The sequence below is a fragment of the Miniopterus schreibersii genome (assembly GCF_964146895.1).
Source record: "Miniopterus schreibersii genome assembly, chromosome: 16".
NCBI lineage: Eukaryota > Metazoa > Chordata > Mammalia > Chiroptera > Miniopteridae > Miniopterus > Miniopterus schreibersii.
In genome coordinates this window covers 18,037,333-18,054,367 of record NC_138116.1, presented here as the reverse complement: position 1 = coordinate 18,054,367, position 17,035 = coordinate 18,037,333, and the positions used below count along the sequence as shown (strand labels likewise).

At 52.0% G+C, this 17,035-nt stretch overlaps 1 protein-coding gene across 1 annotated transcript in view; it reads left to right on the top strand.

The window, feature by feature from the left end:
* The window catches only part of ABCC3 (ATP binding cassette subfamily C member 3), a 39,007-nt gene that overhangs the window by 11,455 nt on the left and 10,517 nt on the right, over nt 1-17,035 (top strand). Inside the window, exons 6-23 of the mRNA XM_081162432.1 lie at nt 106-167; nt 805-936; nt 1,966-2,157; nt 5,434-5,611; nt 5,708-5,869; nt 6,402-6,494; nt 7,656-7,859; nt 7,957-8,103; nt 8,498-8,585; nt 8,956-9,022; nt 9,251-9,377; nt 9,452-9,628; nt 13,980-14,147; nt 14,437-14,626; nt 15,670-15,787; nt 15,989-16,136; nt 16,237-16,444; nt 16,657-16,967. Of these exons, the coding sequence (XP_081018558.1) occupies nt 106-167; nt 805-936; nt 1,966-2,157; nt 5,434-5,611; nt 5,708-5,869; nt 6,402-6,494; nt 7,656-7,859; nt 7,957-8,103; nt 8,498-8,585; nt 8,956-9,022; nt 9,251-9,377; nt 9,452-9,628; nt 13,980-14,147; nt 14,437-14,626; nt 15,670-15,787; nt 15,989-16,136; nt 16,237-16,444; nt 16,657-16,967 (2,772 nt within the window). The remainder of the gene's footprint in view (nt 1-105; nt 168-804; nt 937-1,965; nt 2,158-5,433; nt 5,612-5,707; nt 5,870-6,401; nt 6,495-7,655; nt 7,860-7,956; nt 8,104-8,497; nt 8,586-8,955; nt 9,023-9,250; nt 9,378-9,451; nt 9,629-13,979; nt 14,148-14,436; nt 14,627-15,669; nt 15,788-15,988; nt 16,137-16,236; nt 16,445-16,656; nt 16,968-17,035) is intronic.

Below are 17,035 nucleotides of genomic sequence, written 5' to 3'. Positions count from 1 at the left end.
CACCTGGGGCTTGGAGCTGGAGGGCGATGGGGCCTCCTCCCTCTACTCTGCCTTGAGAGGGTGGTGGACACTCCTGATTTTTCCCATTCCACTCTCACCTTCTAGAACCCCTGCCCAGAGACTGACGCTGGTTTCCTCTCCCGCCTGTCTTTCTGGTGGTTCACAAAGTGAGTTGGTTCTTCCTCCAGCCTGGGCCAGAGGGAGGGGCCCGGGAGATGGGGACAAGAGGGAGGAAGGGGAGCAGGCTGGAAATTCAGGGGCCTGAGAAGCTGGGCCTGACTGGCCCCTCTAAGCCCCTGCCTCAATGGCCATGGAGCAGGAGAGAATGGAGACTGTTTGGGCTGGAGGCTGAGTGCAAAGGCCAGGCCTGGCCTCGCTTCAATGCCAGGCCACAGGCCAGCCCTGCATCTGGCAGGTGGCGAGGACAGGCCTGGGGGCTAGAAGAAAACCATAATTAGTTCCAAGCTCTTCTGTCATCTCCTTGGCCACCCGTCAGAGTGGCTTGAGCAAGATAATTGTGTCTGTGACCTGGGTGACAGCTTATTAACGGTGCTGCGCTGAAGAGGCCCAGCCAGCATGGACTTCATCACCAGGACCCAGGGACCAATGGGGCATCTGGGGAAGAGGGAGAGAAGGGGCCTGAGGATGGGATGGGGGCAGTGACCTCCAGCCTGTTCACTGTGGCAATAAAGGAGACAACTCCCTTGACCATAGCACCCTAGGGAGACCCTCCTTTCTGGAGACACTGGTCCCAGCTCCAGGCTGCTAAACTCTGACCCCATGGGGGCCATCTGCCTGCCCCAGGTTGGCCATCCTTGGCTACCGGCGCCCCCTGGAAGAGCAGGACCTCTGGGCCCTGAACAAGGAGGATTGCTCCGAGGTGGTGGTGCAGAGGCTGCTGGAGGCCTGGAAGAAGCAGCAAAAGCAGGGAGCACGGTGAGGCCGTCCCCTTCCCCACACCTCCCCACCCAGCCCCTTCGTGTAGCCTGGTCTCCCGCAGGGGAGGCTGCTAGACCTGGGATGACTGCATGGCTGGGGTAGGGAGAAGCGCTTCCCAGCTCTACTGAGGCCAGAGTGCGGCTGCCACATTTGTAGCGCTGATTCTACCCCAGGCACGGCCCTGCGCACGGAGATGGACTCAATCTCCAACAGCCCAATGCTGTGCATTCTGTTGTCCCCTTGTTACAGATGGGGACAGAGAAGTTTATGGCACACTCAAAGTCCCCTTGGTAGTGGCAGAGCTGGAATCCATAGCCAGTTGTCGGCTCTGCTGTTCTTACTACTGCACCACCATGCCCGACGTGAAGGCTAGATTCCAGGGTCTTCCCTCAGGAGGGCCAGGGGCTGGAGAAGGTGACCCTCCAGCTGAGGTGCCTTCCCACTGGCAGCCTCCCATCAAGGAATCCATCTCTGGCCAACTGCCCAACTGCCCAGCCAAGGGAGCTGGGGCTCTGAGCCCTCCTTTCCTACCCACTTCTGACCTGGGACTGAGCCCCCTTCTCTGGGATTTCAGTGCTTGTTCAGTCAGGAGGCCTGATTACCACTGGCTGTCAGAGGAGCCAGGGACTTGAGCTTGGTCAGCAGTGTCTTGGCTTCCATGGCTTGGAGCCTCTGGGAAGCCCTATGGCGCCCCAGTCTGCCTGGTCACCCCTTCTCTGGCCCTCCATGTCACCTCTACCCCCTTCCTGGTGACTAGGTCCCTAGCCTTCCCTGCCCAGGTGTCCCTTCCCTCTCAGCAGGCCAGGCACTGCTGGGTTATAGTCCTCAGGAAGCAGTTAGGGTACCACTCATATACCCTCTAGCACCTGAAGACAAAGTCTCTTGGGGAATTACCTGGAAAGTCATCTTGTCCATCCCCCTCCCGTCCTGAAAGTCAAGAAAGCAGCTCCCCTCTCCTCCCCACTCATCCCAGGATTTGGCCGCATGGAGTCCATTCCTACCCACTGCTCCTTCCTCCCCCACCAGACATAAGGCCGAAGCAGCACCTGGGAAGACAGTCTCCAGTGAGGATGAGGAGCTGCTGGGGGGCCGGCCCAAGCCCCGGGAGCCCTCCTTCCTGCGGGCCCTGCTGGCCACCTTTGGCCCCGGCTTCATCATCAGCACATGCTTCATGCTAGTCCAGGACCTGCTCACCTTCGTCAACCCACGGCTGCTCAGGTCTTAGCACACTCCCTCTTGCTGCAGCCCTTTACTGGGCAGGGGCAATGGCTGGCTGTCCCTGAGGACTGAGCCTAGAGGAAGGGACAACATGTAGTGAAAAGAGCCCCAGAGCAGGAACCAAAGGAGCTCTTTCTACTTTCTCTGTGCCCTTTGGCAGTGGCAGTGCCTCTCACCTCTGTTTTCCCATTCACATCCAACTTATATTTACCAAGTACATACTGTGTGCCAGGCTCCCTGGTGGCTGTGTTAACATTCTCTCTTTAAATCCTACAGAGAGGTGTCCCTATTCCCATTTTACAAACAAGGAAGCAGAAAAACTATATTAAAACAAAACAAAACAAGTGAGGAAGCAGAAACTTAGAGAGGTGAAGTGACTTACCCAAGGGCACACAGCTGATAAAGATGGATTTGAGTCGAGGGCTCTGATCTCTAGCTACAGCATTCTTTCCAGATGATAGACTCTATTATCTGTCACATAGTAGCTTGGACTTGAAGGAGCTCTCAAATGAGAGGGCGGAAAGAGCGCTGCCTAGCAGGTGAGCCGCCAACTCTTTGCCCCTCCATTCATGCATTCGTTTACTCAATGAATATTGATTGAGCCCCAGGTACTAAAATGGTGCCAAATGTTAGGGATACAGAGATCAGCAAGCTATGGTCTTAATGTCTTGTGGGAGACACCAGTGTGTAAATACATTAGAGCACAGTGCGGGCAGAGGTGTATCGGGTGTCTGGACAAGCCCAGGCAGGCTAAAGAAGCCAGCTTGGGAAGGAGCAGGGTACATTTGCCAGCCAGGGAGGTTATCAAACTTGGAAGGACAAGCAGGGGTTAGTTAACCAGGTGAGGAAGGAAGGGAAGGTGCAGTCTAGGCCAAGTCACAAAGACCTGAGACAGCGTGACTCAGGAACTACAAGTATTTCTGAATGCTGGAATGCTGGAGGATAGCGTGACCAGAGGGAGGGGCAGAAAAACAAGGGGAAGTGGGGGGAGCTAAGGAGATCCTTAAAAGATTTGCCGCCAGGGAGGGGCATCTGGTTTGCATTTTGGAAGGATTCCCTGCCAGTAGTGTGGGGGAAATGGGGCAGGTGGCCAGATGGAAGTGGGCCAGCCAGGGTAGATGAAAGCCCAGGCCAGGAACGAGATAGGATTCAGAAGCTACTATGGGGGCTGTGCCAGGGAGAGGGAGTGGTCAAGGGTGACTGGATGAGGTTAGATCTTTTGCTGAGATGATGAACTTAGTGGGAGAAGGGCGCTGGGCACTGGGCCAGGTGGTGAGTTGAGTCTTGGCCACGTGGGCCTAAGGTGCTACTGTGTCTCCCAAGGTGAGACTGCCAGCTAGCTGGAGATCACATTTTCAGAGCCATCTGTGGAAGTCCAGGGTCTTACATGTGTGGCTAAGCTTTGCCATGTACAGGTCCCAGAGAGAGCCTAGGGAATTCTTATAGGAAAGAGGTAAGCAGAAGCCTGGCTTGGAGGGGTCAGGGATGGAGGAGCAGAGTGCTTCCAAGAAAAAGCGTGGTCTCCAGTGAAGCAACATGGCCAGTAAAATAGAGCCTAAGGCCCTAACCGGTTTGGCTCAGTGGTTAGAGTGTCGGCCCGTGGACTGAAGGGTCTTGGGTTTGATTCCGGTCAAGGGCATGCACCTCAGTTGCAGGCTCAATCCCTGGTCCCGGTCTGGGCGCATGCGGGAGGCATCCAATCGATGCATCTCTCTTTCTTTTTCTTTCTCTCTCCCCCTCTCCCTTCCACTCTCACTGAAAAGCAATTGAAAAAATATCCTCGGGTGAGAATTTAATAAAAGAAAAAAATAGAGCCTAAGGAAGGCAACGTGGAGTTTGTCAGTGACTTTGCCAAGAACAGAGAACTAGGACAGAGGGAAGGCCCTGAGAGCAGGGGTCTGCAGTGGAGGCAGGGGTCGTGGAGTCTAGAAACTTCCTGTAAAGAAAAATACATTTGTTTTCTGTGGCTGCTGTAACAAATTACCACAAACTGGGTGGCTTAAAACAACAGAAATTTATTCTCTCACAGTTCTGGAGGCCAGAAATCTGAAATCAAGGTGTTGGTAGGGTTAGTTCCTCCTAGAGGTTCTGAATGAGAATCTGTTCCATGCTTCCTAGCCTCTGGTGGTTGCTGGCACTGCTTGGCATTCCTAAGTTTGTGGACACATCACTCCTATCTCTGCCTCCATCTTCGAATGGCCTCTTCCTGTGTGTATGTGCAAATATCCCTCTCCTGTCTCTTATAAGGACACTAGTCATTGGATTAGGGCCCACCCTAGTGATCTCATCTTAACTTGGTTGATTACATCTGCAAAGACCTTATTTCCAAAAAAGGTCACATTCACAGGCACCAAGGGTTAGGACTCAAATGTATCTTTTTGGGAGACACATTCAACCCCCAGAAGGAGAGGCCTGGCTGTGACTATGGAGGTAGCTCCATGTGGTCAAGGGGAGGTTTGTCCCAACATGGAAGAGAATTGGTCATGTCAAAAGGAGAAGATACAGAGCTGCCAGCAGAGATGAAGCTATTGAAGATCAGGAGAGGGAGGGCCAATGATGGAGCATATTCCTGAGGAGGTAGATGGGATCCAGAGCTTAGGGGGACAGGATAAAGCTCGGAAAACTAGAGGGACGCTATCCTGAGGCAGGAGAATGGGAAGAGGGCAAGTGTTGGGAGGAAAGTTTGTGGATGGTGGGGAGTTTTCAATGGATGAGTTAAGTGGGAAGACTTAAGTGAGTAGTTGCTGAGAGGGGCAGAGAATAGATGGGTCAGAAGGTTAGAGAAGTAAAGAGGAAGAGGTGGGTAGGGCCCTGAAGAAAGTCACCAGGTAGCACTGGGGCTGGCTGATGTGAGAGGTTGGATTTGAGGGGTAAGAGTCTGTGTGGTCATGCAGTAGGCTCCTAGCTCTCTGCAGCCCAGGAGAGGCACAGAAAAGCCAAATCAAGGAACACGTGACATTACTTCCTGCCATGTGGTCCAGCAGGCAAGAAAGGCAGGCAGGTGAGGCTGGTGATGAGAGTGATAGAAAGGGGCGGTGGGAGCCACAGGAGATAGAAAAGGAGTTGAAGGCAGAAGGGAGCAAGGATGGAGGGTCACGGTCTTGAGGCGCCACTGGGCTGAGTCCCCCTGGTCTGGGGGGTGGGCCAGCAGCCCCTACCTGAGAGGTTTCAGAGGAGGAGGCCTAGTGGAGGCTGAGGGAGAAAGGGGAAGGCAGCGGTAGCGGGAGAAGCCTGGGGAGCCCTCCCCACCCTCATGCTTCTCTCCTGCCCTTGCAGCATCCTGATCCGATTCATTTCAAACCCCATGGCTCCCACCTGGTGGGGCTTCCTGGTGGCCGGGCTGATGTTCACATGCGCCATGATGCAGACTCTGATCTTGCACCAGTATTACCACTGCATCTTCGTGATGGGGTTGAGGCTGCGAACGGCGATTATAGGGATCATCTACAAGAAGGTCAGCTGGAGCAGGGCAGGGGGGCTGGGGAGCTTGGCCCTGGGGAGCTTTGGAGAACCTCATGGGCCCTGTTCATCACCTGCTGTCCACCTGCAGGCTCTGGTCATCACCAATTCAGTCAAGCGTGCGTCCACTGTGGGAGAAATGGTCAACCTTATGTCAGTGGATGCCCAGCGTGTCATGGACGTTGCCCCCTTCCTCAACCTGCTGTGGTCGGGACCTCTGCAGATCTTCCTGGCCATCTACTTCCTCTGGGAGGTGACTCTCAAACCCTGACCTCTGTCCCCTTCCTCTGACCTTGGCTTTGCTGAGAAAGGGCATGAGAGGGTTATTCTGGGTCAGCAGAGGGGCTACATAATGAACACAAGAGCTTTCTTAGATATTTGGGGTGGGATTGGGACTGGGAGGATGCCCGTGTCTGCAACCAAATCTTTCCAGCCTGGGTAATTATCCTTCTCAAAGATCCCAGGGGAGAAAAGAGGAACCAGGAGGCAGGGTGTGTGTGACTGACTGTCACTGTCTGTATTTGCCCTCCTGTGTGTCTGGACACCCCCCCATGTCTGCCTGTCTGTGCCTGTCTGTTTCATTATCTGATGGCTGGCTGCTCCTGCAGATGTTTTCGTCTTTTGGCTTTCTCTGTGTGTCCACTTTTCACTGTCTATCTGGCTGGTCATCATCTGTTGCTTCCTGCCCATCTCTGTGTTTCAGGCCAATAAGCCTATGTCTGTTGGGTTCCTTCTACGTATGCACTTTGGTTATCTGTCTTATCTCTCCAACTGTGTCTCCTCAGAACCTAGGGCCCTCCGTTCTGGCTGGATTCGCTCTCATGGTCTTGCTGATCCCAGTCAATGGAGCTGTGGCCATGAAGATGCGTTCTTTACAGGTGGGTGCTATTGCAGGTGCTCAGCTTCTGCCCACAGCACCTGGCCAGGTGCCTAGGCAAGGGCGTTCACTAACCCGAGGCCCCTCAATTATTTTGTTTACTGACTATGGATGGCTACAAGCCACTTTCACAAACCTTAGCTCACTCTTTCCTCACAACCCCGAGAGGGTTTTAGAAACATTCTTATTTTGCAGCTGAAGAGCCAAGGCCCAGAGAGATGATGGCAATCCAGCATCAGACATAGCTGGGACTGGAACCTGCGTCTTCTGGTCTAATGAGAATTTCTCCTTACACTGTGTTGAGTGTGAATAGCCAGTCATCCATTTCTTTATTTGCAAACATTATTGAAGTCTTCAGTAGCTTCCCACTGCACATAGAATAAATGACAAAGTCCTTAGGACTACCTACCAGGTCCCTGCTCACCTTGCAAGCCCTCACCCCCTGAAGTATGGCCAAATTTCAGCCAGCCTGGTCATCTTACTTTTTTCCAAAACACCGAGCTCTATGTACCTCTGGGCCACCTTACAGTTTCCTGGAATGCTCTTCCCTTCTTTGCTTCCCCAACCCCTTCCCTTCTCCTACCTCCCAACAGAAACTCCGATTTCCCAGAATCTCACAGAATCCTGTTGTTTCCCTTCAGAGTACACATACTAATTTGTTAAGCATTTATTTAGGTAATTGTTTGCTTTCTACCTGCCTCCCCATCAGATTGTCAGCTTCATGAAGGCCGGGGCCTTGATTGAGTTGTTAATCTTTATCTGCCCCACATCTAGCATGTGGCCTGGCACATAGTAGGCCCTCAATAAATAGGGGTTGAGTAAATACATTTATTTGGCGAGCTGTGCCCTGGATTAGGGTTAGGATCACTATGGGGACAAAAGGAAAGTACAGTGTGCCTTAGAGACCCAGGGAAGGAGGCAGAGGAGGCTGCCTGGGAGGGACAGTGACACTGGCACTGAGCTGGAACTGGATTTTGTTGGGAGAAGGGGGAGGCTTGGCTGGGCCTTCCAGGCTGAGGCGCAGCACAGGCCCAACAGGGGAGGAGGGAGGAGGAGCTGTGAGCAGCCCAATGGCTGCAGCCTAGGCCAGTGCATCGAAAGTACCAGCCCCTGCGGGCAGAGGTCAGGGTTGGGGAGCGTGCCACTGCCACTCTTTCCTCAGGTAGAACAAATGAAGTTCAAGGACTCGCGCATCAAGCTGATGAGCGAGATCCTGGGTGGCATCAAGGTGCTGAAGCTGTATGCCTGGGAGCCCAGCTTCTTGCAGCAAGTAGAGAGCATCCGGCAGAATGAGCTCCGGGTGCTGCGCCAGAGTGCCTACCTCCACGCCATATCCATCTTCACCTGGATCTGCACCCCTTTCCTGGTGAGGCTCTCCTGCCAGGGCTGGCCTCCCACCTGGGTACCCCAGGCTTCTGGGCCCAGTGTACTCTACCCTGACATCCACCCTCACTGCCCTCCAGGTGACCCTCATTTCCCTCGGAGTGTATGTGTCTGTGGACCCAAACAACGTGCTGGACGCCGAGAAGGCCTTTGTGTCCGTGTCCCTGTTCAGTATCTTAAAGAACCCCCTCAGCATGCTGCCCCAGTTAATCAGTGGCCTGACCCAGGTAAGACCAGGTGGGGCTGGGGATTCTGCTGGAGCGAGGGCAGGTTGCTGGGGTCCCTTAGGGTCAGGGGATAATCAAGGAGAGTTACTGGAATCAGGAGAGGGCCATCTGGCATTATGATGAAGTGTTCAAAGTTGAATGAAATCATTAGAGTCATTTGGGGTCAGGCAGGGTCCCTGGAAACCTGAGTTCTGGAGACAACCTCCTCTTACCAACCTGGACTCTGTCTTTGGCAGTGGGAGCCAGGGAAGACTCAGTTATAGGAGGGGCCCCAGTGTCTGGGCCTTCAGGAGGCCTGGCCTCGCCCAGGAAGTTGGGCGCCAGGCAAGTGTAAGAGGGAGTGGAGGGGATAGAAAAAGCACAGCTTCCAGGGCTGACTCATGCCCTTCTGCAGACCAGCGTATCTCTGAAACGGATCCAGCATTTCCTGAACCAAGATGAACTTGACCCCCAGTGTGTGGAAAGAAAGACCATCGCCCCAGGTCCAGGCACCCCTATCTGGGCTGTTCTTGCAGCAGCCCCTGCTCCAGAAAATCTCTGTTCCAAGCTTTTACCTTTTCTCTTGTGACCCCTTCTCTTCTTTCATATCTTTAGCTCTATTCCTGCCTTTGCCCTCTTCTCTGCTCTCCTCTCCAGCCCTCTCTAGCCCTCCCCACTCTCCTTCCTTCCCTGGGGCTCCCTGTGCCCCTCTCCCAGGACTCCTTGTCCCTTTCACTGTGCCCCAAGCTCCCCTGCCTTCTCCCCGGGCCCCTTCCCCAGGTCTCCCCCTCCCTCTTCCTCCCAACCTCCCCCAGGGATCCTCTCTCCCTTGCCTTGCCTGCCCCCTGACCCTGTATACCTTGACCCTCTCAGGCTATGCAGTCACTATAGAAAGCGGCACCTTCACCTGGGCCCAGGACCTGCCCCCAACCCTGCACAGGTACCAGCTTCTCCCATCCCTTCTTAGCTGCCTAAAGGGGGCCAAAGTTCAGATCAATAAATAGCAAAACCTGCCCTGACGCTTACCCCCAAGTCTTTGGCCTGGAAAGCAGGAAGAGCCTCAGTTGCCAGGGTAGAATCTGGAAGAGAGAAGGGCTTAGGGTTCCAGGTGGATGGTTGGTAATCAAAAACCTGATCTTTGCTTTTGACTGGGCTCCTGGTCTCTCAGCTTAGATATCCAGGTGCCAAAAGGGGCACTGGTGGCCGTGGTAGGGCCCGTGGGCTGTGGAAAGTCCTCCCTGGTGTCTGCCCTTCTGGGAGAGATGGAGAAGCTGGAAGGCAAGGTGTATGTGAAGGTGAGTGGGGTAGGGACTCTGGGAAGGGAAGCTTGGCAAACCCCAAGGTAACCGTAGGGTTCTCCTGTGGCCAGGGCTCCGTGGCCTTTGTGCCCCAGCAGGCCTGGATCCAGAACTGCACTCTTCAGGATAATGTGCTCTTTGGCCGAGCCCTGGACCCCAAGCGCTACCAACAAACCCTGGAGGCCTGTGCCCTGGTAGCTGACCTGGAGGTGCTGCCTGGTGGGGACAAGACAGAGATTGGAGAGAAGGTACATGGTCCCCTCTCATACTCTGGGTAGTCGGCACATATACCTGCCCACCTCAGCCCAACCCAGGTCCATGTATGCACTCATTCATTTATTCACACATCCATGTAATATCATGCTCAGCTCTGTACTAGGCACTGGGGAAACAGATCTGTTACGGGAAAGGGCACCGTGTGAACAGGTGGAGGCCGTAGAATGCCTGCCCACCAGGCTGAAGCCCTGTGCAGGGGACAGGGAGGGCAGTGAGGGGGAAGTCTGCATAGGAAAAGTACCGCTTTGGAGCTGAATTTTCACAGCTGAGAGAGAGCTCATTTGTCTCTGCATCCATTCATTCTTCAGGTTTCATTACACACCTATATCCCAGGCACTGTTACACAGCAGCGAATACAGCAGTTCAAATAGCTTACATTCTAGTGGGGAGAGAGACAATAACAAGATAAAAAAGTAAAATATGTAATATATTAGATAAATGCTAAGGGGGAAAGAATGAAACAGAGAAGGGATATGGGAATTTGTATGGGGCTGTGTTGTCAAGGTGCCTTGGGAAAGCCTCAGTGAGAATTGGAAACCTGGACAAAGGGAGGGAGTGGGCCACGTCTGGAGACTCGGAGCTCTGTCTGGGGGAAAGGCCTAGAGGCAGAGGGAGTGCTAAGGGCAAAGCCCCTGGGGCAGGAGTGTGATTGGGACACTTGAGGACCAGCGAGGAGGCCAGTAGGCTGGAGTGGAGTGAGCAGGGGTAAGGAGGGGGAGATGAGGCCAGTGAGGTGTCCAGGCAGCCATTTCACACAGTGCCTTGCAGGCCGCTGTAAGGAGTGTGGCTTTTACCAAGAGGGATGGAAGGCCTCGGAAGGTGTGAGCCGAGGAATGTGGGTAGACTAGTTAGGAAGGGGTGGGTTGGGTACAGGGCAAGGCAGAGCCTTGAAGACCTTGGTTAAGGTTTTGGCATTTACCCTAAAAAACATGGGATATCGGTGAAAGTTTTTGTTTTTTAGTTTATTTATTTTTAATTGTTACGACATGTACATAACAAAGTTTACCATCGTCACCATTTTTAAGTGTACAGGCCAGTAGTGTTAAGTACACTCACGTTGTGATACCACCATCGTCTCCAGAACTCTTTTCATCTTGCAAACCTAAAACTCCGTGCCTGTTACACAACAGCTCTTGGCAACCACCTTGCTACTTCCTGTCTCTCTGCATTTGACTCCTCCAGGTACTTCATATAAATGGAATCATATAATATTTTTGTGTGTGTGACTGGCTTATTTCACGTAGCATAAGGTTCGTTTATGTTATAGCACCTGTCAAAATTTCTTTTCTTTTTAAGGCTAAATAATATTCCATTATGTGTTTATGCCACGTTTTGTTTATCCATTTGGCAGTGGACACTCGGGTTGCTTCCACCTTTTACCCACTGTGAGTAATACTGCTCCAAAGATGGGGGTGCAAATATATCTCCAAGACCCTATCTTCAATTCTTTTGAGTATATACCCAGAAGTGGAATTGCTAGATAACATGGTAATTCAATGTTTTGTTTTATTTTTTTGAGGAACTGCCACACTGTTTTCTGGAATGGCTGCACCATTTTACATTCCCACCAACAGTTCACAAGGATCCCAACTCCTACATATCCTGGCCAACACTTGTGACGTGTGTGTGTGCGTGTGTGCGTGTGCGCATGTGTGTTTGTGTTTGTTTTTTGATAGTAGCCATGCTCACGGGTGTGAGGTGGTATCTCACTGAGGTTTGGATTTGCATTTCTCTAATGATTAGTGATGTTGAGCATCTTTTCATGGGCTTGTTGGCCATTTGTATATCTTCTTTGGAGAAATGTCTGTTTGAGTCCTCTGCCCATTTTTTGATCAAGTTGTTCGGTGTCTTTTGTTGTTGAGTTGTAGGAGTTCTTTATGTGTACAGCAGGTCCTCAAATAATGTCATTTCATTCAATGTCATTTTGTTAAAACGTGATGACAAGTTGTAGGAACTTAACTCTTGTTTGTATAGATTATATCAATGGGTTTCATTATACGTCATTTAGCTTAAAGTCACGACTTACAGTAAGTAAGGACTTACTCTACTGGATTTTAACCCCTTATCAGATATATAAGTTGCAAATATTTTCTCCTATTCTATAGGCTGCCTTTTCATTCTGTTGTGTCCTTTGATGCACAGAAATTATTAATCTTGATATGATTTATCTATTTTTACTTTTATTGCTTGTGCTTTTGGTGTCATAGCCAAAAAATCATTACTAAAACCAATCTCATGAAACTTTTCTCCTATGCTTTCTTCTAAGAGTTTTAGCTCTTTTATATTTTTAATACTAAAGATTTCAGCATATATTTCCTCAAAACAATGGCATTCTCTTACATAACCATAGTTGAATTATCAAAATCAAGAAATTTAATATTGATATAATATTACTATCTAATTCACAGTCTGTACTCAAATGTCATCATTTGTCCCAGTAATATCTTTTTTTAGCTATTTTCTTTCCTGGGCTGGGATCTAATCTAGGATCACGAGTTACATTTACTTGTCATATCTCTTTATTCTCTATCAATCTGGGTAATTCCTCAGTCTTTGTCTTTTAGGACCTTGACACTTCTGAAAAGTATCAGCCAGTTATTTTGTAGAATGTCTCTCAATTTTCAGCACAATTAGGTTCAGATTATATGCTTTTGGGGGAAATATCAAAGAAGTAATGTTGTGTCCTTCTTGGTGCACCCTATTAGGAGGGATATGATGTCAATTTGTGCCTTATCAACAATGTTAACTTTGATCACTTGATTGAGGTGGTATCTTTTCACTGATCATTTTATTTCATAACTTTCACTGGTGATTCTCATCTGAGTCAGTGTTTACTATGTTTGCCAAATGGTAATTTTCTACCTCCACTCATTCTATAGTTATTAGTTGGCATTTTACTCTAAGCAAGAGCTTTCTCCTTCCCCTTTTTACTTACTCATTAATTTCTTTATATCGCCATGGGCTCATGGATTCTTATTTGATCCAATGGGTTATAATCCAGTATCATTGTTGTTTATCTTTTTAAAAATTGATCCTTTAGAGAGAGAGGAAGGGAGAGGGAGAGAGAGAAACATCAATATGAGAGCGAAACATCAATCGGCTGCCTCCTGCACACCCCTGACGAGGGGTTGAGCCGGCAACCTGGGCGTGTGCCCTGACCAGGAATTGAACTGGCAACCTCTCGGTGCATTGGATGATGCCCATCCAACTGAGCGACACTGACCAGGGCTTGTTATTAATCTTGATGTTCAATTTGTCAGTGAAGGATTTTAAGCAGGGACAGCTGAAAAGCTGCTCTGATTACAGTATGGAGGGACCCAAAAGCATAGGACCCAGTGAAGAGGCTCTCATGGTGGTTTGGGGCAATGATGAGGACCTGAGCCTGAGCAGAGCGAATGGGGGAGTAGGAGTCCAAGGTTATAGTAACCCAGAGAAGACCTCCTTATCTATGACACAACTCCTCCTTCCCATCTCTCTTGGACCTACTCTGATCTCGCACACACACAAACCTAATTCAGTGCCCAGCACATAGTAGGCACTCAAGAAAGACTGGTTGTTTGAATGTAGACATTCTCACATGCCTCAGTCACTACACCTGATTCTCCCCAACAGCTCCAGCTCCCAACTCACATGTGGTCATCCCAGGGGTCGGTTTCTCAGGGTACCCCAAAGACCTGGGCTCTGTTCCAGAAGGAATGAGGAAACTGGTGGTAGGAAAGCAAGCTATACCTCTGGGGTCTGCCCTCTGGGCCCAGCCCTGCTGCCATTGGCATCAGTTTCCCTTCCATGGGTTTAAGGAGAGATCTTACCTTCCTTCTAGCACATGAACAATCTCAGGGTTGATGAATTTTGGGGTTGATGCTGGATTTCTATCGTTGTTTCTGACATTAACTGCTCAGGACCTTGAACAAAGTCATCAACATCTTAGGCTTTAATTTCTCCATCTAGAAAGTGGGGCTAATGATTCCTCCCTGTAAGGACTGATATGAGGGCCAAATGGGATAATTGTTGTGAAAGTCATCTGTAAACTGTATGGGTGACTTAAGATTCTAAGGACTTCCTGGGGATTTCCAGCCTCCCAGATGTGACAGTGGCTGGCAGGGGAACCAGTTGGGCAGGGTGATATAGCAGAATGTCCTCACATGTCCCAGGAGAACTCTGAGAGCCACCACCCTTTTTTTCATGGCCTTACAGCTTTACAGAGTCAGGACCAGGCATATAAAATGAGAATTTAGAGGCCTGCCTTGCTGAATGACAGTGGACAGGTGCCTGTTTGACTCTCTTCTACCCAGTATCCACCTCCCACCTCTCTCCTCCATCCAGGGCATTAACTTGTCTGGGGGCCAGCGGCAGCGGGTCAGTCTGGCCCGAGCTGTTTACAGTGATGCCGACATTTATTTGTTGGATGACCCACTGTCAGCTGTGGACTCCCACGTGGCCAAGCATATCTTTGACCAAGTCATCGGGCCAGATGGTGTGCTGGCAAGCAAGGTGAGGCCTCCAGGAGGCTAAGGGGCTAAGGTGAAATCGAAGGCTCTAGGAGAGAACTGGTGGGAGGCCAAGGGGTTTGGGCGAAACTTGGAGGTGTGGGAATGTGAGAAGCAGGAGTGGGATGGGCAGCTAAGGAAACCCAAATGCACTGAGCCGGCTGCGGTGAGCACGGGGTGAATCCCTGATGTGATCCCTGGCACACTGGTATCTCTCACTCCATGGCCCTGTGCCTCATGTGGGGCTGTGTGCTCAGGGCGATGGGAGTGACAGCCTGCTGCCTTCTCCGCAGACACGGGTGCTGGTGACGCACGGCATCAGCTTCCTGCCACAGACAGACTTCGTCATAGTGCTAGCTGATGGGCAGGTGTCTGAAGTGGGCACTTACTCAGACCTCCTGCAGCGCAATGGTTCCTTTGCCAACTTCCTCCACAACTATGCACCTGATGAGGGCGAGGAGCACCTGGAGGACAGCAGGACCGGTATCCCTGGCCCTCCATAGCCCTGGGCCCCACCAGCATCTCCCCTGCCTTGGGGGGGTCCCTCTGAGTATCTGGGGGCAGGCCCAGTGCTGTACAAGGGAGGTTCTGGGAAGCTTGGACCCTCTGTGTGATGGTTGGACATCACCAAGAGGGAAAGGGCACCGGATGTCATCAAGCCCCTCCTCCTTCTCTTCCTTAACTGTGCCACGTGGATCAGCAGCTCATTTCTCAGGGCCGCAGTGTGTCAAAAGGGCATAAGGGCCCAGACCAAGCTTATACAGCAAGGCTGTTTCCTAGATACATTGTTTGGTACATATGTAAGTACTTAGCAATGCCATCTATTTATCAACAAATATTTATTGAGCAATGACTATGGCCAGGCACTATTCTAAACACTGAGAGGTAACAGTGAACAAACAGAAAAATCCCTGTCCTCATTGAACATATTCAAGTCCCTGGGCTCATGAGACACCCCTGCCCTCCCCCCCCCCCCCGCCCCTTGTTGTCCACTCTTGGCTTCCCAACCCCAAACTCTGGGCTGGCTCACTGACCTTTTCCTGGGTTTTCTTGCCAACTGCTGTATGTACAGCTAACGTGTCTTGCGCATTTACTAAGTGCCCTGCCCCTTGCTAAGCGCTTGACACGCATCTGCTCCTTTAATTCTCACAATGACATGATGAAGTGGGTTCTATTATTACCCCCATTTCCCATGCCTGCCTAAAGTCATGCAGTGAGGGAGTAGGACTTAAGCTCAGCTGGCCTGACTCTAGAGCCCAAGCTCCTAACCCTTGTATTTGAGTCCCCTTCTCCATAGCCCCTGATGGGAAATTTTTCTTCTTGTCTAACCTAAGTCTTTCTTGCTGCCCTTTTCTTTTTCCAACACAAAATCGGTCAATTATTTCCGTCGTTATTTTCCTTGCTGCCCTTTCAACCCCTCTCATCCTGCTTATCTCATGCTTGTCCATTCAGGCTCCTTCATTGAAGTAGGGATGGGGGCTTATGGGGAGCTAGCTGACCTCTGTCTCCTTCCTCCCTCCCTGCAGCAGCCTTGGAGGATGCAGAGGATGAAGAGGTGCTGCTGATCGAAGACACGCTCAGCAGCCACACAGACCTGATGGATAGTGAACCAGTCCTATATGAGGTCCAGAAGCAGTTTATGAGGTGAGCTACTGAGAGCTCTCAGCCTCCTGGGAGGCTGTGTCAGGGCTCCCCAAGCCCTGCCAGGTGGGGTGGCGATAGATGGGCGTTCTCCCCGACACTCACACCCTGGGCCTCCGCTGCTGCCTAAGACCCCCTCCTGGGGCTCGGTGTTGTGGGCGTGTCAGAGGCCTCCTCTCCGGGCCTGACCAGCTGCCTCCACAGACAGCTGAGTACCATGTCCTCGGAGGGGGAGGGCCAAGGTCGGCCTGTACCCCGGCGGCGCCTGGGTCCAGCAGAAAAGGTAGTGCAGGCAGCAGAAGCGAAGGCAAATGGGATGCTGATTGAAGAGGAGAAGGTGGGGATGGGCAAGGTGAGTAGGGTGCACCGGGAGGGCTGGAGAGGGTGGGCAGGTCCCCAGCAGTCCTGGGGCTCTCAGGAGTCCTCTGTCCCTGACCCCCACGGCCATGCAGGTGAAGCTGAGCGTGTTCTGGGATTATGCCAAGGCTGTGGGGCTCTGTACCACACTGTTCATCTGTCTGCTGTATGCGGGTCAAAGTGCAGCTGCCATTGGGGCCAACATGTGGCTCAGTGCCTGGACCAACGAGGCTGTGGTGGGTCACCAACAGAACACCACCACCCAGAGGCTGGGTGTCTATGCCGCCTTGGGAATTCTCCAAGGTGAGCGTGCAGAGACACCTGGAAGGGGTTCCAGTAGCCCCTTTCTCACCCCTGAGCTGCTGAGCCCCCCACACCATGCCCTTCCCTCCGCCATCACAGCCACGGCCCGCCCCAGCGCCTCCCCAGCCCACCCGCTACCCCCTATCTGGGGACCTGCCCCGCATGCCTGCCGCCCGGCCCAGGTGAGTGAGCGCCCTCGCCTCCTCCCGCAGGGCTCCTGGTGGTGCTGTCGTCCATCATGATGGCAGTGGGCTGTGTTCGGGCTGCGCGCCTGCTTCACCAGACGCTGCTGCACAACAAGATGCGCTCGCCACAGTCCTTCTTCGACACGACACCGTCGGGCCGCATTCTCAACCGCTTCTCCAAGGACATCTACGTCATTGACGAGGTCCTGGCGCCCACCATCCTCATGCTGCTGAGTTCCTTCTTCACCTCCATCTCTACGCTCGTGGTGGTCGTGGCCAGCACGCCGCTCTTTGCGGTGGTCATCCTGCCTCTCGCTGTCTTCTACATCTTCGTGCAGGTGCTCGGGGAGTGGGTGGCCTGGCTGTCGGGAGGGGGAGCGCTTGGGTGGGCTGGACTTTGCGTGGG